This window comes from Manis pentadactyla, chromosome 11 (genome assembly GCF_030020395.1).
Source record: "Manis pentadactyla isolate mManPen7 chromosome 11, mManPen7.hap1, whole genome shotgun sequence".
NCBI classification, from domain to species: domain Eukaryota; kingdom Metazoa; phylum Chordata; class Mammalia; order Pholidota; family Manidae; genus Manis; species Manis pentadactyla.
The window spans coordinates 82,455,602-82,480,084 of record NC_080029.1 but is presented as its reverse complement, the minus strand read 5'-3'; the positions used below and the strand labels follow the sequence as shown (position 1 = coordinate 82,480,084).

At 33.9% G+C, this 24,483-nt stretch overlaps 1 protein-coding gene and 1 pseudogene across 1 annotated transcript; both read left to right on the top strand.

Annotated features, from left to right (window-relative positions):
- The first annotated feature begins 1,420 nt into the window (after nt 1-1,420).
- Nucleotides 1,421-9,985, top strand: LOC118913533 (olfactory receptor 4F3/4F16/4F29-like; annotated as a pseudogene).
- A 10,645-nt stretch (nt 9,986-20,630) lies between these two features.
- Nucleotides 20,631-21,605, top strand: LOC118913497 (olfactory receptor 4F3/4F16/4F29-like). The gene has a single exon (XM_036887530.2). It carries the CDS (start codon nt 20,634-20,636, stop codon nt 21,603-21,605), a length of 972 nt encoding a protein of 323 aa, XP_036743425.2. The 5' UTR covers nt 20,631-20,633.
- Nucleotides 21,606-24,483: the final 2,878 nt, after the last annotated feature.

Below are 24,483 nucleotides of genomic sequence, written 5' to 3'. Positions count from 1 at the left end.
AATATTCACTGAATGTGTTCTACCACTTGGCTTGTTGGTAAACACAAATATCTTTTATGTTATTAAAGTATGTTTGTGGGGTCCCTGGAAACTTCCAGATGTCCAATGGCTAGAAAAAATCTACATTTAATTTTTAAAAATTTTAGTAGTTTTACAAATTTCTGAGTACTCCAGCATGCCAACTCAAAACTTAGATCAGTTTTCACAAATTTTAGGATTAGTCTTGGATGAAGAACTGGAAATCATATCAGCTTTGTGATTTGTTCCTATGTGGGAGTCTATTTGGAATATTGATAAGGTGACCAGAATGAGTCTCACTTAATAGACTCCTGATGTTATTTTTTTCACCATCATGAAGATGCCCAGATTGTTCATAGACTAATTCTTGATCCAGACAGATCTCAAAATACCTGGAACAGGGAGAAAGCAAGGTCAGATTCCAGATTCTTTACCATTATGAAATCCCTGGGGACTAGAAGAAGCAAGAACTCATTGCCATACAGTACTTGGCACCTTTGTTTTCCTTTCACCCATAACTGTTTAAGTTCATTTTGCATTTCTCCCTTGAAGTGGCTCTGTGATGTCAGATGAGGACCTATGGTGAAATAATAACAAGGGAAGCTGGTGGGAGATGGAGTGAGATTAGGACCAGAGGATTTGGAGCCTTTGTCAGATCTATTTAAGTGCCACTGTGGTCGTGGTTTGACCAAATGAAAAGGGGAGACAGTTAATTTTCAGAATCTGTACATTCTGTTAAATAGCTAGTGTGGTGGTTTTATACTATGTCAGTTTGGCTAGGTTGAGTTACATTCCCTAGAATTCCTTTTTCTGAATGTTTCCAACTGGATGGGTTGCAAGAAAAATTCCTTTGCTATATTTGAAGGCGGAAGTGAAGCAGCAGCCATATTTGTAGCTCATATACTGTCATTTCTACTAGCTTACCTCATTAACGTGACTGCAATGGCCGGGACTGCAATTACCATACCTCCACTGACAGCCTACTTAGGTTCTCTGGCTTGTAGGCCACATGTGTGTTTAGCTCTGTGGTTGAAGGGCTGTGGTTCCTGTGGTACATCCACACCAGTAAGGTCAGAGGCAATGAGCACCAACGCTGGTTTTTTTCTGTCTTTGTGGTCTTTAGCTCTTGCTGTGGGCTCCAGTTTATTTTTGTTCTCCTTCATTTTACAACCACCTTCCCTTCCTGACTGCCTCTCCCATGGACTTCAAGCTACAGTACCAGATGCAAAGACAACAGACTTAGCAGATACTGCTGAATCAGCTTCCATGACTATGTAAGGTCAAGTCACTATCACAAACCCCTTGGAATATTATCTTTGGTGATTCTGCTTCTTTAATAGCACTGATACGGCCAGTAATCCCAATTTCTTATTTTTTCCTGTTCTTTCAGGCAAATTTGGAGCCCAACATGACTGAGACCATGGGGGGAGGAAATCATTCAGTGGTGTCTGAGATTGTGTTGGTGGGACTCACCGGTTCTTTGGAAATGCAGCTTGTCCTCTTTCTAGTTTTCTCCTTGCTCTATGTAACAGGCATGTTAGGAAACTTCCTCATTGTGCTCACAGTGATCTCTGACTCCCATTTACACTCCTCCATGTACTTTCAGCTGGCCAACCTCTCCTTTATTGACATGTGGGTTTCCTCCATTGCATCTCCCAAGATGATTTCTGATCTTTTCAAGGAGAGAAAAGTAATCTCTTTCCAAGGCTGCATTGCTCAGATGTTCTTCATTCATGTTATTGGAGGAACTGAGATGGTTCTGCTCATTTCCATGGCCTTTGACCGTTATGTGGCCATATGTAGGCCTCTCCACTACCTGAACATCATGGACTTCAGAACTTGTATTGTACTCTTGGTGGCTGCCTGGACCATTGGAATCATCCATTCATTGATCCAACTTGTATTTGTTGTAAACCTACCATTCTGTGGCCCCAATGAAGTAGACAGCTTTTACTGTGATTTTCCTTGATTCATTAGGCTTGCTTGCACAGACACCTACAGATTGAAACTCATGGTCACTGCCAATAGTGGCTTTATCTCTTTGGGAACTTTTTTCATTTTGATTATCTCCTATCTCTTTATCTTGGTCACCATATGGAAACGCTCGTCAGGGGACTTGTACAAGGCCCTTTCTACTCTGTCTGCTCACATCACAGTGGTGGTCTTATTTTTTGGTCCCTGTGTTTTTGTGTAGTCATGGCCATTTCCCACAGTGCCAGTGGATAAATTCCTTGCCATTTTTAATGTAATTATTACCCCATTTCTGAACCCTGCCATCTATACTTTTAGGAACAAAGAGATGAAGGTGGCAATGAGGAGACTATATAGTCAGGTGCTGAGATTCAGGAGCACTTTTAAGTGAGTTTGATCAAAAAAGGCAAGTATCTCTAACATTCCCTGCCCATGCCACAGGCATGAATCCAATGAAACACCATGGATGCTTTACTTACTGGTTTAATTACTCATGTCTAAGATTTTCTAAATGTGTGTTCTGAAAGGAGGAAAACTGAGGAAGATACGGTATTCTTTTTTCTTATGTGATATGATGAAATAAAAGTATTAGTATGACTGTTTTTATTTCTACATTTCCTTGCCCCTCCTTGACAAAGAGGATTCTGGGCTGGCCTCTTGTATCTCTTTTCCTACTCTGTGACCTGAGGAGGATCCTCTCTCATCAGATTGATTTTTGGGGTTTGTGATATAGAATTTAAAGAAAAGTGCTTTGGAAATATGACAAAATTTACAATTATTGGGGAATTTTTTTAAAGGTCTGTAGTTAGATCTGTGGGAGCAGCTGTAATGTGTGAAGAAAACAGATAAATGATAAAAAGGGGATTTTAAAAAGATGTTTTCTAACTTCCACCCTTCAATATATTCTGTTCTTCAATAAATAAAAGCAAAGAGCTAAAGTTATTTTGAATTGTTTTTGATTTTAAAAAATCACAAACATCAGCCTGAAATTGAATCACTCAGTTATGGGTTTTTAAGCATTTCAACTTGTATATGTGATAACTATGAATTAAGCTTTATAAAGTTCTTTTAAAAGCTGTGTACTGGTACCATCAGGGAATTTGAACAATGGGGGGGCAGGTAATGGGCAAAGACAATGACCTATCTAATAATTCTATACCAGCTAGTGCTAATCCTTACCCCAATTACACTGAAATCAGCAATGATTCCTTAGAATTAGGTTAACTCTTCTTTTTCAATGACATGGTTATAAGCATAGACTCTTGAACCAGACTCCCTGACTTCAAAACTTTGCTTTTTACTAAGTAAAAATTGCTTAACCTCTTTATGCCTAAATTCCATCATCTGTGACATGGAGATAAGTTCAACCATCTGAAATTTCTGTAATTTGACTGTTTTTGACTTACAAAAATGGCAGTTTCTTATGGCTAAAGGTACCTTTCTTATAAGGCTATGATAATTGACAATTAATATTTGTGAAGTGCTTTAAACAATGCTTGGTCTTTAGTGTTATATTAATGTCTGTTCAATAAAATGAAATAAAACATTAAAACCACTTCTCAGTTTTGGTGCTCTTTTTCCAAGATGTCTACAAATTATTTATTTACTCTCTACTGTGTTCATTAGACCTTGATCAAACATCTGTTCTTTCCCTAACAAGACTAGAGTATTTTATTTTATTTTATTTTATTTTATTTTATTTTTGTAGATAATTATTTTTTTATTGAAGGGTAGTTGACACACGGTATTACATTACATTAGTTTCAGGTGTACAACATAGTGATTCAACATTTATATACATGACAATTCTAGGTACCAGCTATCACCATACCAAGCTGTTACAATATCTTGACTATATTCATTACATCCCGGTTACTTATTATTTTACCATTGGAAGTGTATACTTTTTTTTTTTTGTAAGGGCATCTCTCATATTTATTGATCACATGGTTGTTAACAGCAATAAATTCTGTATAGGGGAGTCAATGCTCAATGCACAATCATTGATCCACCCCAAGCCTAATTTTCGTCAGTCTCCAATCTTCTGAGGCATAACAAACAAGTTCTTACATGGAGAACAAATTCTTACATAGTGAATAAGTTCTTACATGGTGAACAGTACAAGGGCAGCCATCACAGAAACCTTCGGTTTTGCTCATGCATTATGAACTATAAACAGACTAGAGTATTTTAAATGACAAAATTCCTTGAATATAGAGACTTCAAAATGTCACAATTAAATTTATTTTCTACAGTTTCTTTCTCTTATATTCAAATTGCTTTCTTATATGCTATACAATAGTTCTGTGAGCTTGTTTTGATTCTCTATGGTGCTATTAAAAAGTGCTAGAAATTACCAAGCTAAGTTATGAAAAAATTAAATAAATAGAAATTCAATTAATAAAAAAAGGCATTGAATACTCACTAGCTTCTAAGTCTTGTGCCAGGAACTGTAGAAAATTGTGTTAGAAGTATACAACTCAATTCTAGGAAGGGACTAATGGGTCCTTCAAAAAAATCACTGCAAGGGTGTGGTAGGGTGGCCTGCTCAGCAAAGTGGTTTGAGCAGAGGGGATTCATGAATTTGTGAATGTTTTGAAATGGGGCTAGAGTGCATTGCTGGTCAGTCTTCTGAGGTAAGTGCATGCCCTGGGAAGGAGAGAAATTAACAGAAAGCTCTGGAGGCTAAGGGCAGATACACATCACAGTGTGACAGGGAATGGATATCTATTCTATCTCATTGCCTAACCAGGGTCTCCAAAGCCTGACAAGATTTGGCCATGCCAGCTTCATTGGCTCTTACTCACTGTTCTTAGCTATTTTGGGCTTTCTGTTGCTGTAATATACCAACCATGCGATCTGAGACCTGTACGTTGGCCCTTCTCTCCACCTGCAAAGAGCTTTGTCTGGGTAAATGCAGGTCTAGTTTCTCATAATTCAGGTTTCAGCTCGAGTGTCAACTCCATAAAAAATGACTTGCTATCTAAAGATCTTCCCTCTTGCCTTTCTGTAACAGTCATTATCATATACTTTGTTTAATGTCTTCATAATTTTATTTCTCTTTGAAAGACTGTTTAGTTTTGTTTCTCTCCGCAGGAAAAAAATGGTCCATAAAACAGTAAACATGACTTTTTATTCTTTCTACCTAAAGGGGTGTCTGGCCTACAGTGGGAAATCAATAATTTTTTGTTTTTGTCCAAAGAGCAATGGTAAATAAAAGCTGAGAGGGAGAAAGAAACAACTCCTTTTCCAAATCACAAGGAATAGAAGGGGTAGATCTAGTAGATTTAGCAGAAATGTTAGAATAAACTTACTCAGGATAACAAACTGGTAGAGTCTAAAGTACATTTGTAGGTTACTATGTAGTACATAGATAAGCACAAGGAAGAAAAGAAAAAAAAATCACTGAAAGTTATTTCACTTAACTATAGCTGTCAAAATTTTGCTATATGTCTTTTAGTATTTTCCTCTGTGCATTTAAAATTATAGAAAATGTTCTATATACATGTATATGTAATATGTATAAACATATATGTATATACATGTTATATATATATGTAGCTCTACAATCCACTTAACGATATGAAATGTAAGTCATTTAACAATATAATATTTGTCATTTAACAGTATGATATGTGTCTTTTCATGTCAATAAACCTACTTCTATCATGTAGTTCTTGGTGGCTATATAGTAATCTATTATATGGATACAGTCATTGCTTTAGCTGATACTTCATTGCTGACTTGAAGTTACTTCCAATTTTTAGTTAGAAACAGCTCTTCTATGAAATGTACCTCCTTGTATACACATACAGCTTTGATTACTTCTACATGAAACCATAATAGAAATAAAACTGCTGTGCCAAAATGCATTTGTGAGGCTTGATAGCATATTGCAAAAATGCCGTTAACACAGTTGGGTTGACTTAAAATTCCATCTCTCGTAGTGAATTAGAGCACTGCTTGCTTTACCTTTGCAAACAGTGGATATATAATGAATCTGAATCTTTGCAAATATGAAAGATAGTTATCTACTGGTCTGTTTAAAATATTTCCTTTTTGTTATAAAATATTACATGCTTAAAAGATATGTAACATATATTTGAGTTAAAAAGCATGATAAGAAAATGCTTGTCAGCTAACATAATACATGGCAAAAAGCTGAAAGCTTTTCCTCTAAGATCAGGAGCAAGACAAGGATGTCCACTCTCACCACTTTTATTCAACATAGTACTTGAAGTCCTAGCTATGGCACTCAGACAAGAAAAGAAGATAAAAGTTATCCAAATTGATAAGGAAAAAGTAAAACTATCACTATTTGCAGATGACATGACATATAGAAAACCCAAAAGACTCCACCAAAAAACTATTGGAACTAATAACTAGATTCAGCAAAGTTGCAGGATACAAAAGTAATACACAGAAATCCCTTGCATTCCTATATACTAACAACAAACCAGCAGAAAGAGAAATCAGGAAAACAATTCTATTTACAATGGCATAAAAAAGAATAAAATACCTAGGAATAAACCTAACCAAGGAGGTGAAAGACTTTCACTCTGAAAACATGAGACACTCATGAGAGAAATGAAAGAAGACACAAATAAATGGAAATCTATCCCATGCTCATGGATGAGAAGAATTAATATTGTCAAAGTGGGCATCCTGCCCAAAGCAATTTACAGATTCAATGCAATCCTTACCAAAATATCAATGACACTTTGCAGTGAACTAGAGCAAATAATTCTAAAATTCACATGGAACCACAAAAGAACCCCAATAGCCAATGCAATCCTCAGAAAGAAGAACAAAGCTGGGGGTATTATACTCTCTGACTTCAAGCTATATTACAAAGCTACAGTAACCAAACAAGATGGTACTGGCAAAAGAACAGACCCATAGATCAGTGGAACAGAATAAAGAACCCAGATATAAACCCATGTGTATATTGTTAATTGATATATGATAAAGGAGCCAAGAATATACAGTGGGGAGAAGACAGTCTCTTTGATAAATGGTGTTAGGAAATCTAGACAGCAACATGCAAAAGAATGAAACTGGATTACTGTCCAACTCTATACACCAAAGTAAACTCAAAATGGATCAAAGATCTGAATATAATACATGAAACCATAAAACTATTAGAAGAAAACGCAGGCAAAAATCTCTTGAACATAAATATGACCAATTTTTTTCTGGACATATCTCCTCGGGCAAGGGAAATAAAATCAAAGGTGAACAAGTCAGACTACCTCAAACTACAATCTTCTGTACATCAAAGGACACCATCAGCAGAACAAAAAGGCAACCCACAGTATGGGAGAATATATTCATAAATGATTTATCTGATAAGGGGTTAACATCCAAAATATCTAAAGAACTCATACACCTCCACACCAAAAAAACCAAATAACCTGATTGAAATATGGGCAGAGGACCTGAACACACTTTGTTCCAAAGAAGATACACAGATGGCCGGCACATGAAAAGATGCTCCACATTGCTAATCATCAGGGAAATGCAAATCAAAACCACAATGAGACATCACCTGACACCATTAGAATGGCCACTATCCAAAAGACAAGATATAACAGGTGTTGGCGAAGATATGGAGAAAAGGGAGCCCTCTTACGCTTGTGGTGGGAAAGTAAATTAGTGCAACCACTATGGAAAGCAGTATGGAGCTTCCTCAAAAAACTGGAAATAGAAATACCATATGGCTCAAACAGAATCACAGACTCCAAGAAGGACTGGTGGTTACCTAAGGGAAGAGGTTGGAGGGTGGGTGGGGAAAGAAGGAGAAGGGGATTAACAGGCATTATAATTAGCACACATAATATATATTAGCACACATAATTTAGGTAGTTCATGGGGAACGCAATATAGCACAGAGAAGACAAGTAGTGACTCTGTAGCTTCTTACTACGCTGATGGACAGTGACTGCAATGGGGTATAGGGGAGGACTTGATAATGTGGGTGGATGTTGTAACCACAGTGTTGCTCTTGTGAAACCTTCATAAGATTGTGTATCAATGATACCTTAATAATAATGAAAAAAAAGAAATACCATATGGCTCAGTAATTTCACTTCTAGGAGTTTACCTAAAGAAAACAAAATCCCTGATTCAAAAAGACATATGTACCCCTATATTTACTGCCATATTATTTACAATAGCCAAGGTATGGAAGCAACCAAAGTGCCCATCAATAGATGATGGATAAAGAAGAGGTGGTACATATACACAATGGAATACTATTCAGCCATAAAAAATAAATCTTTCCATTTGCAATAACATGGATGGACTTAGAGGATATTATGCTCAGTGAAATAAGCTAAATGGAGAAAGACAAATACCATATGATTTCACTTATCTGTGGAATCTAAACAAAACAACAAGTGAACAAAACAGCGTTAGACTCACAGACACTGAGAAATGACTGGTGGTTACCATGGGGGAGGGGTTGGGGTATTAGGTGGGGGAATAAAAGGCCACAAAATTCTCAATAATAATATAAGTTGGTCATGGGAATGGAAGTGCAGCATGGAGGATATAGTCAATGGTTTTGTAACATCTTCCTATGCTGACATATAGTAACTATACTAGTTGGGGTGAGGATTTAATAATGTGTGTAACTATTGAACCACTATATTGTATACTTAAAACCAATATCATATTGTGTTATCAACTATATTTAAAAAAAAAAAAGAAAGAAAATGCCTGTGGCTCATCTATATTCATCTACTCTCCCAATCCCTATCTCTTTAACCCTACCTCCAACCTGGAAGTAATCACTGTTCTGGATTTGTTTATTCTTCTTTCACTTTCTTGAAAAATAATTTTATTAAAGAAGTATAGATACACAAATAATATGTTGTTTAATTTTGCTTATTTATAATATTTATATAATTCTTCTTTAAAATATGTATAAATAATCAGAATTCACTCAAGAAAAATATAAATATATTTTACATATTTATATTTTATGTATTTATATTGAAAGAATTTGTGTCATCTTTTCAGTTTTAAATTCATTGGCATAAAGTCTCTTTATAGCAGTTTACTATTTTAAAAGGAATTAAATACATCATGTAGATATAGTCCCTTCTTAATCATATTTCTGTGTCTGTTTTTCTCCCCCATTTCTATTGCTGGGTATTTTGTATCATATATGTATATGTATAAATATAAATATGTAATGTGTATATATAAATAATATATATATACATATGACATATATATCAGCTTTATTGAGATCTAATTGCTATACAAAGCACTGCATTTAATGTCTACAATTTTATTAGTTTTGGTACATGAAAATACCCATGATACTATCACCACAATGTATTAGACATATGGAACACTTCCCAAAGTTTCCTTGTGTCCCTTAATTTTACTTAATCTTTCTTTTGTAGTTAGAACACTTAACATAAAAGGTGCTGTTTTAACAAATTTCGAAGACCATATTGTTAACTATAGGCACTATTTTGTACAGTAGATCTCTAGAACTTATTTATCTAGCATACCTGCAATTTTATTGCATTGGAAAACTCCCTATTTCCCAGTCTTGGCAACAACTGATTCTATAAGTTTGCCTATTTTAGAAACCTCATCTAAGTGGAATCATATAGTATTTTTTTGTTCTGTGAATGGCTATTTCACTTACCAAATGTCCTCCAGTTTCATTCATGTTGTTGCAAATGGCAGGATTTCCTTCTTTTTTAAGGCTGAATCATAGCCATTTGACTGTAAAGACCACATTTTCTTATCCATTCATCTACTGATGGACACTTGGGTTATTTCCATATCTTTGCTATTGTGAATAATGCTGCAAAAAACACAGTAGTGCAGATATGTCTTTGAGATACTTATATGGCAGTTCTCTTAATTTTTTAAGGAACCACCATATTGTTTCCATAATGGCTGCACCAATTTATGTTCTCACCAATAGCACCCAAGATTTTTAATTTCTCCACATCCTTACCAACACACACACACACACCAACACATGCATATGCAAATGTGTGTGTGTGTGTATATATACAGCCACATTAAGAGGTGTGAGGTGATAACTCAGTAGTTTTGATCTGCATTACTCTGATAATGATGCTGAACATCTTTTCCTACCTGTTGGCTATTTTTATGATTTTGAGAAAGAACAACATTTGAGGCATCACACTTCCTGATTAGAAATTATATTACAAAGCTACAGAAATTAAAACAGTATGGTATTGGCATAAAGACAGACATATAGATCAATGTAACAGACTACAGAACCCATTAATAAACCCACACATATATGATCAACTGATTTTGACAATGGTGTCAAGAAAACATAGTGGGGAAAGGATAATCTCTTCAATAAATGGTGTTCAGATAATCTCATCAACAAACCTATGCCATACACAAAAATAAACTCAAAATGGATAAAGGCTTAAATGTATACCTGAAATATAAGTCTTCTAGGAGTCATATAAAAGAAAAGCTTCTTGATGTTGGTCTTAGCAATGATTTATTTGATATAATTCTAAAAACACAGGTAACAAAAGCAAAAATAAAGAAGTGGGGTTATGTTAAACTAAAAATCTTCTGCACAGCAAAGGAAACAGTCAACAGAGTGAAAAGGTAACCTATAGAATGGGAGAAAATATTTGCAAACCATATATATGATAAGAAGCTAATTTCTAAAATTAAATAACTCAATAGCAAAAACCCACAAATAACCCAATTAAAAAATGGATGAGGGACATTAACAGATATTTCTTCAAAGAAGACATACAATTATAGTTTTATTTTGCTGCAGTTAACAAGAAGATTGTCTAATTATTAGTCTTTTAAAATAGCCAGCTTCTGGTTTTGTTAGTTTTCTCTATTTTTTATTTATTTTCAGGATCCTTGATTTCTGCTCTTACCTATTCTATTTTACTTACCTGAATTTACTCTGTTCATTTTCTAACTTCTTATACTGGGAAGTTAGATATTTAATTTGTTGACTTCTTTTATCATATATGCATTTCCACTGAAGCTCATACAGGCTTTTCTACTCCACAAGTTCAGCTCTAAGTATCCACAAATTTTTCATTGAAACAAAAATTACTTAGAAGTTTTAAAATTTGAAATGTATGAGAATTAGAAAAAACTCTTTTATAAACTATAACTTGATATTGTGGTCAGAGAATCAGGTCTAACTGATATTTCTTGATATATGTTAAGACACGTTCTCTGTCACTTTTTGTAACTGTTTCACATGTTTGAAAAAAATGTGTATTCTTTAATTGCTGGATACCGAGTTCCATATATTTCAGCTAGGTCATGATTGTTTATTTAATCATTAATATTGCTCAAAATTGTTCAACTCCATAGCATTGTCATTTTTCTTTTTGTTTACTTGACTTATAGATGGTGTAAGAAATGCATGGAAGTTTTATGTTGGAAAAAATGTTATTTAACCAATTTTTGCTTTTTCTATTTTGAGACTAATATTGTATACAAGCTTAGAATGTTCCTGATGAACTGAATCTTTTATTATGTTGTAACACTCTGTACTCCTAATAATGCTTTTGAACTTAATATATATTATTGTTTGATATAAATTCAGCCATGCTAGTGGGTTTTTTTTTGATATATCATTTCCCTATTATTTTACTTTTACCTTTTCTGTATCTTTATTTAGGTATGTGTCTTGTAAATAGCCCATACATGGATTTTCAAAGTCCATTTTGATATTCTCTACAAATATGTAAAGCCCAGAAAATAGCTTTCCTTCACTGAGTTATTATAGCTGATTATTGATAGAAGTTGTCTCTGAACCATTTGGATACATTGATTAATTATAAAAATTATTCTAGCCTACATCAGAAATAATTAATAAAAATATTTTTAACATGAATATTATTACATATTAACTATGTGTTCTGCATTGGGCACGACTGCTTGTTTGCCTTTTGTCTGGGTTATGGCAGGGTGTGGTGGAAGTGCCAGAGCCAATCAATTTTAATTCCTTTTAAGAGTTAATACAAGGCAATAATATCTGAAGAATGATGGTAGTAACAGAAGCAGAGGAAAAGATTATAGGACAATGGAAGAAACATACAAGAACCTCTTATTAAATGTGGTCAAGGAAGGCTTTTCTGGAACAGGTATATGTATTTTCAGACTTTCTGACATAACAATTCCTCTTATACTCCAGTAATTCATACTTTATCACTTAACAGCACTCTGGTGAAAAATCTAAGGTCCTGGGTTTTGTCTGTGGGACTGAAAAGCATCTAGCAAGCCAAAGTTCTTAAGGATAAGACAGCATTATGCTCCGTGGTTTCTCATTTGCTGTTACCGCGTTCTCATTGAAGAGGGTGTTTTTCCCATGAAATCTCTAACAGTACTAGAGTAGAATAATATTCTTTTCCTTTCAGGGTGCTTCTCAAGCATTCTAAAGTGTTCGATTTCTTAGTACTTCTAGTGACTCATTTTAAAGCAAAATGTTTCTTTATATCCATCTAAGGCACCATTAAATCTGGTACCCAGAAGCTACTTTTTTTTTCTTCGGTTCTTTTGTCCTTTTTATTCCCTGGGTGAAAATCAGTGTGGACTCTGAGGTGTAATTCCCAGGAAAATCCAATCAAGGAAGGGCTGGCTATTCCCAAGACACACTATCATTTGGTCACCAGTATTCAAGGTTGCTAATTAGAATCTTTTTTATTTGAGAAAATCAATATTAAACTCTTCTTTTTGGAAAAGTTTACAGTTTCAGTCAGAATATGAAATTGTCCTTCCCTGAACTTAGAAAAATGCTCCTTCTTCATGTACGATCATGTAAAATGTATGTAAAACAAATGTTTTACAGACTGAACATTAATCCAACCTACCCTCAGGTCTCTCTCTAATGACCGCTTAGTAGTTATTTCCCTTCCTAATCTACAGTTTAATTGTTATTCGACATATTTGTTGCGTATGTATTCTGGGCAAGGCACAGAGAGAAGTATCAAGATGAGTAAACTAAGGCTCTTCTTAAGGGTACTGGGGGAAGGCTTTTTTCCGAAGAGATGACACTAAACTGGAGTGTGAAACGGAGGGTGGGATTTTGACTAGAACAGGGTGTTACAGGAGGAGGAAACAGCATGATATTTTCATCTTCTCTATTTTTATTCTCTTCTATTCTTCCATTCAGTATTTAGTGTTTCATCAACTCCTAAGTGACGTTTTCAGTTTCTGTTTTTTTATAAGCTCCCAATTTCTCTCAGTTGCTTTTCAGCATCCATCAAACTAATTCTTTTTTTTCTCTTTTAGAAATTATAGCTCTTATATAATAGGAGCTTTCAATCTTCTCACAAAATTTGGAGGGAATTGATCTATTATCTGAGAAGAATAATTCTTTGGTCTAATTCAGGTAAGAGTGAGTTCTAGTTCCCATAGCCTTTCTTTGCAAATAGGATTAATGACATTTTCATCATGAGTATGAGTCATTTGTAGGGCTCAGAAGCAGTCAGTGGAATGCAGTAAAGTATAATTCTCATGTTAAAACTCCACTATAGGGAGCTAAGATCAGGTATAGGCTACATTTCAGAAGTGGGGTGAAAAATTGTTGATGTCTCTTTCTGGTATGCAAGGAGAGCAGGTTGAGAGTGGGAGAGTTTTAGCAGCCTGGAATAGTCAGGAAGCATGGCATAGTTAGGGACATATATAACAAAAATTAAAATAGTATATAAATCCAGGTAAGTGCATTGATTTCCTCTTAACACCTCATGTAGGAATGGTACAGTATATAAATGGTTTAACTGAGAAAGATCTAGAAAGGATAATTCTGGAGGCTAGGAACTTAGAAGAGAGTAGATTTGGATAAGAAAGCCATAGTGAAGGTCTTGCACAGTCAGAGACAGTGCGAGGATAGTAGATAACTGAACAGGAATAGAAGTCAGTATGACAACAGATGGCAAAGGAACTGGTAGACACTTGAGATCCACTTTGCCTTCTGTGAAATTTTATCAAGTGGCAAAATCTACTTCCTCATGTTCTTGAAGTTATTTTTGACTTTAGGTTATCAGTGACTCACAGAATAGTGTAGTGACTCTGGAGTCAACTTGTTTTTTAATATTTTTTGTTTAAAGAGAAATATATGTGCAAAATAGAAAATTTATGAAAGTATAATGAGAAAAAATCATCCATTGCTCCTTCCTAGAAAAACAGTGTTAAAATGTTGACATTTGATTCAGGTACTTGCATCTTTGCAATTGCAAGAACTGGGTTTGAATTTGACATTTAGCTGTGCAAAATCAGGCAATTTACTTAGTCTCTTTGAGTCCTTGTTTTCTAATCTGTAAAATATGAACCATAGTTTCTTTCCTATGAGCCCAAAGAGTATTAGGCTATTTTTGTAACAAAAGATATGAAAGATATGAAAGGTTTTTAGAAGCTGTAAACTTATAAATTTATGGGAAAAAAAATAAGTTACTGTTATAAAATTTGCTATTTGTATCCTGTAGGAAATGATTAATAAGACAAAAAAAGAAATTGCAGCATTTATGCTCAGATGGAACTTGAATTGTTTTAGTTGCAATTATGTGAAAGAATGGGAGCATTTTCAATTCAGATGAGTTTATAACTCATAGGACTCATAAATCATGAGGACTAGTGATATTTTAAAATACAGTATCTTTATTCCCAGAGGATACAGTATGGCTGTATAATATGTAATATTAACATAATATTGTTTTCTAAAGCCAGTATGAGATCAGAGTTAACAGAAATATGACCTGCAAGATACAGGAAATAATAATTTATAACTAAATAGACTTTCATTAATATTTTACAACTAAGACATTAGAAGATTATGAAATGGAAATGATGTATAGATAGTGAAGTAGATAAAAAAACTGCTAATATGCTAAAAAGAGTTGAGAAAGTAGCTGCCATTAATAACAAAATATATCTATTCTGGATATCATAAGATTAAGGAGAGGTGTAATATTTTTTATTAAAAATATTATATGGCTGAGTTACTGCCCAAATGGCTTCTTTGGCATTTTTTACATACATAAAGGGTCAATATTGGTGAATAATAATAGTTTCCATCTCTACTGAGGATTCAGCAGAAGTAAATAGTCCTAAAAAATCATCCTAAATAAATTATGTCTGATGATTTGGAGAGTAGTGAATCAAACTTTCTGAAACTCTCAAAAGGATGCTCAAAGCAGTTTTTAGTATTTACACATTTGCATGTATTTAGGCATTTATTTAGGCATGATCTCCTATATTTGGCCTCCAGACCACAATTTAAGTTGTTCCCAATATTAATGAATCTAGTTAGAATTCCTTTTTTTTTCTTTTTTCAATTGTGCCCACATTAAGAATGAGAGAAGGAGAAATTAAATAAGATGGTTTTGCTTAACTATCTAGAATAAAATTACATTAGCATCAGATAGTCTAATATCTAAACCCTTGGATTTCTTTTTCCCTGAGAACATTTTTGTATGTTCAATTAATAGATATGTCTTTGGCTCATGTAATGGGAATAACTTTTGATATTTTTTTCAACTATAGACTAGGCAGACAAAAAAAAAATAAGCCTTTCTTCCCCCATGGAGTGACAATTCAAGCCTCCTATAAAGTCCATACTGCCCCTCACCCACTACCGCCAGTTGTTTTCTGTCCTTTGTTGAAAGAGCTCTTTTTTTTGTCTTTTAAAAAATTGAAGTATAACTGACATATAACATATTAATTACATAACAACACAATGGGGATTTAAATCCTTAAGGATTTAGGTCCTCTCTATTAAATGACTCTAGTTAGAATTCTTATTTGAGGAGTTCTTTTTTAGGTCTAGCCGATAGAACAGACATTACCAAAAGGGACAGAGATGCACACACCACTATCTACAATATTTCTCAGGAAGTAGGAAATGGTTAACAGTATGAAGTGATGCAGAGTGATGATAAGGATGGTGATTTAGCTACTCTGAGGTATTTGGTGACCTTTATGAGACCAGTTTAAAGAAGGTCATCTATGGGCAATAGAGCAGATAGTATATAGGGGGAATAAATATTTCTTGAAAGTAGAAACATAGAAGGAGATCATCCTGGCAAAATTGTATGAAGCCAAATTATAGCAGTATATTCTAAATTAGGAATTTGTACTTTCAGAGGCAATGAGAACTAGTGAACAATTTTTTGGTGTTGCTTCTTAGGAAAAGTAATTTGATGGCTACATTCAAGTTAGATGGAGAAAGATCAATTGTCCTGTATTATAGCATTTCAGTAATGGTTAGTAAATAAAGGACTTGAGAAAAGCAGAATAGATGAGATGCCTGTAAAATATATTACAATATTGTAATATAATACGATGGCATAATAGATGATTACTAGTTTTGTTGCAGTCATTATATTTTGTTGCAGATTAATATATAAGCATCTAGGTGATCGAATTTAGTAGGTTATGGGAAATATGACTATATTGTTTAGGATAGAATTAGGGATGATTGATATACTCACTTAGATTCAACCAGCATTTATATGCCAGTAAAACTACTAGATCCTTTAGTATATATTGCCTTTCACGCAGTGGTCAAGCTTTTGGGGAGGGTAAAATTAGAATACAATGAAAGCCCACAAGAGGAAGAGAACAAGGCAAGATCTTAAATAATGTTATTATTTATATAATAAACTGTAAGGGCCCAGGGAAGCTGTCCCCAAATGTGCCACAATGGCATATTGATTACTTTGAATTAAAATGACTGGAGAAACCCCTGGTGCAAGAGGGATACTCTGACCCTCCTCTCTCACCCTGAAACCAGGAAACAAATCTTCTATGTGAAAGGTACCCTCCTTGAACTAGGAGGTACAGAGACGTCTTTATCATCAGACATAGGGAATTTAGATCCAGGAAGACTGCATAAACAAATCTTACTTTTTTTTTTTTTTTTCACTAGTTTACTACTCCAGGCCAAATGCTATTTAGAAATCCTTACTAATTGAAGACCCCAAGCATAAGTTTTCTCTGTCCTTTTAATTTATCATGGTTTTATTGTCTGTCTAAAATGTATAAAAACTGCCTGTCTTGGTCATTTCTTTGGGTGTCAATTTTCCTATTGGGCCTCCATGTGCACATAATTAAACTTTGGCTTTTTTCTCCTGTTAATCTGCCTCATGTCAACTGATTCCTAGACCAGCTGGAAAAACCTTGAAAGGCAGAGGAAAATTATTCCTCCCCAAGAGAACAAAAGATGAAAAACCAGGGATGACAAAAGGAGGAGTTTGAGAATTAGGACTACCAGGAAGGGTTTACTGTCGCTAAGGATGGTTATGGTGATATCATAGTTACTGAATTCTTGCTATGGGTCAAATACTGTTCTAATCTTTCTACTCATGACAGTTTTTGAGGCCAGTCTATTATTACTCCAATTTAACAAATGAGTGGACTTAGACACAATAAGATTAAGTAACTTCTCTAAGGTCAATGTAAGTGGTAGGGCAAGTGATTAAGTTTAAACCCAGCAGTCTGATTTGTGATTCATCATTTTAAACCAATTTTCTACATCTGTTTCTCCAGAAATTAAACACAAGAAGGCAAATAAATGAATCAATTTGAATAAACTATATAGTTACCCAAATTCATGTATTCGGAGGTGATTAACAGGGTTGATTTTTATTTTAAATTCTAGTTCTTTGTTATCTTGTAGAGAAAATTTCACTTGCCTTTAAGAGCAGACTTCGCTGTGACAGGAAATATTGGGGATGACATTAATTCTAAGTCTGGAACCTTAAAAAAAGCAAACTCTCACGTGAGCTTTTGTTTAATTGCTTCATTACACAGCAATACATAGGAATACTGTTCTGCAAACACTGATGTCATGATATTTATTTCCCAGATTTTTAGGCACTTTTCTATTGTCAAGTTATTATTCCAACACCTCTTAACAAGGAGTCTAACACTGTATTAGGTGGCATTTATGTACCTGTAGGGTATTAGAGAGTTAAAGCTGTATCAGACTAGCCTGGATATATTAAATGAATCTTGGAATTGACTGGTTGATACAGATGATCTCTGCAGGTTCATCTCAAATATTATAATTCATATGTATAAAGCACATATTAAGTGTATATGTTATTAGGCTGATGTTGGGTACCAGGCTGCTGGAAGAAGCAGATGCCAATTTCAATAAAAAATAATAATAGCATGTAAAGGGATTTCATGATCAACATAAACAAGACCCATTGGAGCGGAGCAATTCAGATGAATTTAAACAGAGGATGATTATCCTTGAAATCCAAATTTGAGGCTAGAAGGTTAGGTGCAATGAATATCTTAAAGCACATAGGATAAAGATGATAAGATAGAAATCATGAAGGGAAACAAAATAGGGATGATAGATTCAGGAGTCATTACATGTAAAACAATTAGAAGTTCCAGAAAGATAAAAAGGAAACTTTTTTATTATACATGTGGAAAGGAGAGGAAATAGGGGGGAGTATTTTAAAGGTCTCATTTTAATTAGAGTTTGGGGAAAGTATAAAGGAAACGGGGGGAGTATTTTAAAGGTCTCATTTTAATTAGAGTTTGGGGAAAGTATAAAGGAAACAGAACAGATTGGTAGGGAAGATAGTTGACATGTTAAAGTAACAGTAGAGGAATGTACTGGAAAAGGGATGATAAACATGAAAAAAAAAGGATAGAATAGTTGGACTCCATGTTAACACGGGTGTTATGAAATGAATACTATCTTAATCAAACCAGCAAAAATTAAATATGAAAAATTACCACTTTTTGCTGATGACATTATTATAAATCTAGACAACCTGACATTTCATTAAAAAACTATTACATCCAATAACAGAATGTAGTAAGATGACTACATATAACAGACAAAAAGAAATTATTTTTCTTCATTCTACCTAGAAAAATCTAGAAATGACAAAGAGAAAAGATATTGCATTCATAATGCCAAGAAATAAAACTATAAAATATGTGGGAATAATTTAACAAATAAGGCATAGAATGAATATAAAAAATTGGAAAAATCTTATTGAAGGTCGTGAAATAAGGTTTGAATAAATGGATGGGTATATTATGCTCTTAATGAGAAGACACCATCAAAACAGTATTGCTTCATTAAAAGTTTATACATAGATTCAATGCAATTCAAATAAGAAGACCAGTGGAATTTTTTGTGGGATTGGATAAAACAATCTTAAAGTTTACATGGAATAATATATGCTCAAAAACACAGCTGAGAAAAATATGAAAAATAAGAACAGTAAAGGAAGAACTTGCTTTATCAGATATAGTGACATATTGTAAAGTCACTGGTGTGAAATACTCTGATATGTCTACAGGAATAGATGAATATGTCAGTGGAAACAGACCCCAAAATAAGAGAATTTCATACAATGCAAAAATGGTAGTTAAATTCAGTGGAGAAAGAATGGGCCATTTAACATACAGTGCCACTACATTTCTGTTCACCTGAAAGAAATTAGCAATGGACTTATATTTTAAGACATATACAAAAATGATAGAGCACAGTCCTAAATAGAGATAAAAAAATAATAAAATATTGAAAGAAAATCCAAGCATGTGCACAGGTGATCCAGGAGCAAGGGAGATCTAAACTAAGACTAAACACAGTTTCTATGAAAGAGTAATACCTGTATTTAACCATACAACAATGAAAAACTTGGGTGTAGACAAAGAAACCATAAACAGAATTAGTGGATAACTGATTTAGAAAAAAGTATTTAACAAATGACAAAAGCTTAATATAGTTTTATATAAAAAGAACTGTTACAAATTGACAAGAAAAAGACAGCACAGTGGGAAATGGGAAAAAACATGAATAGACAATTCGCAGAAGAGCAAATCCAAATTGCAAGAAGATTCAAGTTTATTGGTTCTCGGGGAAATGAAAGTTAGAGTTAACAGTGAGCTGTCACTTTAAATCTACTTACCGGCAACAATTTAAAAAGTGTTAACATTTAATTTTGTGGAAATATGTGTTGGTATAGCCTTTTTGGAAACAATAAGGCAAAACTATTAAAATTAAAAATAAGACATAGTTAAGCTACTGATTTCACTCCTGGGAACCGATGATACAGAGGAAAAGCATCAGTACACAAGGATGTATGTATAAGGATATTTATTTTCAGCATTGTCTGGAGGAGCCAAAAAACTAGAAACAAGGTAAATGCTTATTACTTCATAAATAAATTATGGTCTATCCACACTGTGAATATTAGGCAGCCATCAAAAGGAATAAATCAGAGCAACTTCTAGACATTTTCTGGTGCCTTTTTGCACATATTTCCATTTTGTTGCATATTTCAGTATAGAAAGTAGAAAGTATAATTCTACTTCCTGATGCACCTCTCCTTAAATTCTTAGGTGACTACATTTCCTTTCTTAATTATGTGCTGAAGACCAAACTAAATTTGAGGGACATGATTAAATGATACCAAAGGTCTAGAGATGGAAAAATGCCTGGTGCTGGCTGGCTGTGATCCTGTAGTATGTAAACTCTTAACTTTGTACAATGGCAAGGTGATTGTTAGTTTTGGACATTCATTTAACTCTATAGCCAGGACTGCCTTTTCAACTTAAAAATTATCCTTTTCTCCCTCTTATGCTCTTATTCAGAGCCAGCCTAGAATACGAAGTTGATGGATGGAGGAAATCACTCTATGGTGTCTGACTTTATGTTGCTGGGACTCACCAGTTCTTGGGAGATTCAGATTCTTCTTTTTCTGTTTTTCACAACATTTTATATAGCAAGTATGCTTGGAAACCTTCTTATTGTGCTCACAATCATCTCAGACCATCACTTACATTCCCCCATGTACTTTTTGCTGGCAAATCTCTCTATCATTGACACAGGTGTTTCCAGCATTGCAACCCCAAAGATGATTTATGACCTTTCCAGAAAACATAAAGTCATCTCCTTGAAAGGGTGCATTACTCAGATGTTCTTTATTCACACTGTTGGGGGTACAGAGATGGTGCTGCTCATAGTCATGGCCTATGACCGATACACTGCTATCTGTAAGCCCCTCCACTACCTGACTATCATGAGTCTAAAAATGTGTATTTCTCTTTTGGCTGTTGCTTGGACCATTGGACTCATCCACTCTGTGGCCCAACTGGCTTTTGTTGTAAACTTACCCTTTTGCGGTCCCAACAAAATGGATAGCTTTTATTGTGACTTTCCTCGGTTCATCAAACTTGCATGTACGGACACATACAGACTGGAGTTTCTGGTCACTGCCAACAGTGGTTTCATCTCCATGGGCACCTTCTTCATCTTGCTTGTGTCTTACATCTTCCTTCTGGTCACAGTTCCCAAACACTCTTCAGGTGGTACATCCAAGGCCCTCTCCACTCTCTCAGCTCACATCACCGTGGTGGTCTTTTTCTTTGGTCCTTGCATTATTGTCTATGTGTGGCCATTCCCTACCTTACCCATAGATAAATTTTTAGCTATCTTTGACGTCCTTATAACTCCTTTTATGAATCCTATTATCTATACATTTAGAAATAAGGAGATGAAGGTGGCAATGAGGCGATTGCTTGTTAAGGTTTTAAGCTTCAGGAAGACTTCTTTCATGCATAGCCCAAGAAATTCAGCTTCATCTTGACTACTCTTGGAAATCAATCTTTTTACACTTTTCACATGTCTTTTCAACTTAGTTATTGATTTCAATATCCACTGTGAAATCTCTAAAATAACTCTGTTCTGATCTGGTCAGTTTTTCATCAGGACCCTGAAAATTTTGAGGAGGGAATTCAGCCTTGGAATGTAGTGTCTTTCCTGCTTATTGAAGACTGGTGAAGGCTGAAATTCTACATACTGGGCACATTTTTCCACCAAAACGAAATGCTGGATACCTTTCTCTTTGGTAATGATTCTCAGAGACATAGATCTTCTAATCTACATGTGTATCAACATTCATGTTCTCTGAGTTTCTCAGTGTCCTTAGATCTGGAGGAACTAGCAAAATGAACACAAATTGCCAAGGTAGATTTGAGAATTTGAGACTTCTAAGATCTAGTTTTACCCAAACACACTAGTATTGAGTTATTACTAAGGTTTTTAGATTTGGTTAGGAGTGGAAGGTGAAATTTGGGATAAATCATAAAATAATAGCTTAGGAAATGTGATATTATTAATATGTAAATTCCTACAACAGTTGTATGATAAATATATTGTATCCTAACTATATCCTAAACAACAGTCACTATTTTTATATGGCAAAAAGAACTATGTGAATATTAAGAGATAATAAATGTATTGAATATTTTGGAGTTACAAAGAAATGACACTGGTTTATGAATAAATGAATAAAATGTAAAAATGATTTCTATATTATGTAAAACAGGTTTATAACTAAAACATCAAATACAAAATGTAGACATTACAAAAGAAATTTATTACAAAACTGTTTACAAAGAGATTAAAATGATAAGAGTGAATTAAACTTTCCATGTGATAAAGTACATTATATGTAATTATTTTAAAAAATAAATACATTGCATCTTTTGCATCCATGGATGTTTTGTTGCCCTTGTCTAGCTTGGATTAATACTTAGTCTATAGGCACAGACCTGATCATGTAAATTTGCCCTCTTACAGCACTAAATTATCTCCCTCTCCACTTTGTCTTGCATCTACCTACCACTTCAGCATTTTATTAAAAAAAAAATAAGGGAGAAATGTGGGATTCACATATAAATCAAGTATAAAAATCAAATGAATAATCATATCTGACTTGATTGTTTATAGTTCATGATGTGTGATCAAAACTGAAAGTTTCTGTGATATGACTGCCCTTGCACTGTTCACCATGTAAGAACTTATTCACTATGTAAGAACTTGTTCACCATGTAAGAACTTGTTCATTATGCTTCAGAAGATTGGAGACTGTTGAGAATTAGGCTTGGGGTTGATTAATGATTGTGCATTGAGTCCCCTATACAGAATTTTATTGTTATTAACAACCATTTGATCAATAAATATGAGAGTTGCCCTCTCAAAAAAAAAATAAATACATTGCTCAGAAGTATAAATAACTATTCAAAGAGTATCTCACTGTTCTTTTTGGGTTACTATGTCAGTAGGGACAGGTGTTGAATGATGGCCTTATTATTCATGAGTAAGTTAGGCAACTTGTTATGAAACTGGCTTTCATCCATGAGCATGCAAATGATCACTGACAGCAATAGATTATTATTAAAATAGGGGAAAACTAATGTGCAAGGCTGAAATTAATGTTTCAGACAAATCTTTACACAAATTTTCAGGTGAACCTTAGCTAAAAGATCACCTCTCTCAAGTTTAAGAGATGTGTTGGCATTCCTCTTGGGAAGTTCTCGCCTTCATATATTAAAATTTTTCATCCTTTCAAAAATTGAGATATAATTTACATTTAACATTATAACAGCTTCAGTGTACAATGTAATGATTCAATATTTGTATATATTATGAAATGATCACCACAATGCCTAGTTAACATCCATGACCACACACACTTACAAACTTTTTTCTTATGGTAAGAGCTTTTTTTCTTGTGGTAAGATCTATTCTCTCAGCAACTTTCAAATATATAATGTGGTATTATTAACTACAGTCACTATACTGTACATTACATCCCAAGGACTTATTTTATAAATGGAAGTTTCAGCTTTCCTTTGGTGTATATATAGTTATCAAATTTTACTAATAAGAAGTATACTATAATACCTCACTGTGTACTTTTTTGATTATTTTCTCAGGATAAAGTCTTTGCTATATAATGATTGGGCAAAAAATAACCATATTCTTAAGACTTTTGGTTCACATTACTAATTGTCCTCCTGAATGAGGATTTTGTTGAAAGATTTAGACACTGATCTAAATGTTTTCATTTTCATTAAAAAAAAAATTCAAAATTTTCTTGAGATTTCTATTTTGATCCATAGATTGCTTAGAGATAGATTCTTTAATGTAAACACATTTTGGGGGTTTTACAGATATTTTTCTGTTATTAATTTCTTATATATTTTCACTGTTGTCAAAGAACACATGTATTATCTCAGTTCTTTGTGACATTATTGAGGTATGCTTTATTGTCCAGAATAATGGCTATTCTTATGATACTTCACTTAAAGAATGTGTGTTCTGCTGTTATTGGTGGAATACTCTATAGATACCAATGAGGTTAATAGTGCTTTTTAAGTCTTCTACACATTTCTTGATTTTTGTCTGCTTGTTTATTAATAGTGAAATTTTAAAGTGTAGTTATGGATTTGTCTATCCCTTGACTTTTATTTGTTTTTGCTTCTTGTAATTTGTAGGTTTGTATTCAGCACATACACATTTAGGATTATTATGTGTACCAAGGATTTGAGTCCTTTATAATTATGAAATTATTATGAAATTGAATTTTCACTTTCAATGTTCAAGTTTCCAAGTTCAATTTCAATGATTCCATCCTATCTTCACTATTATCTTATTAGCTATGCATCATCATTTTTACT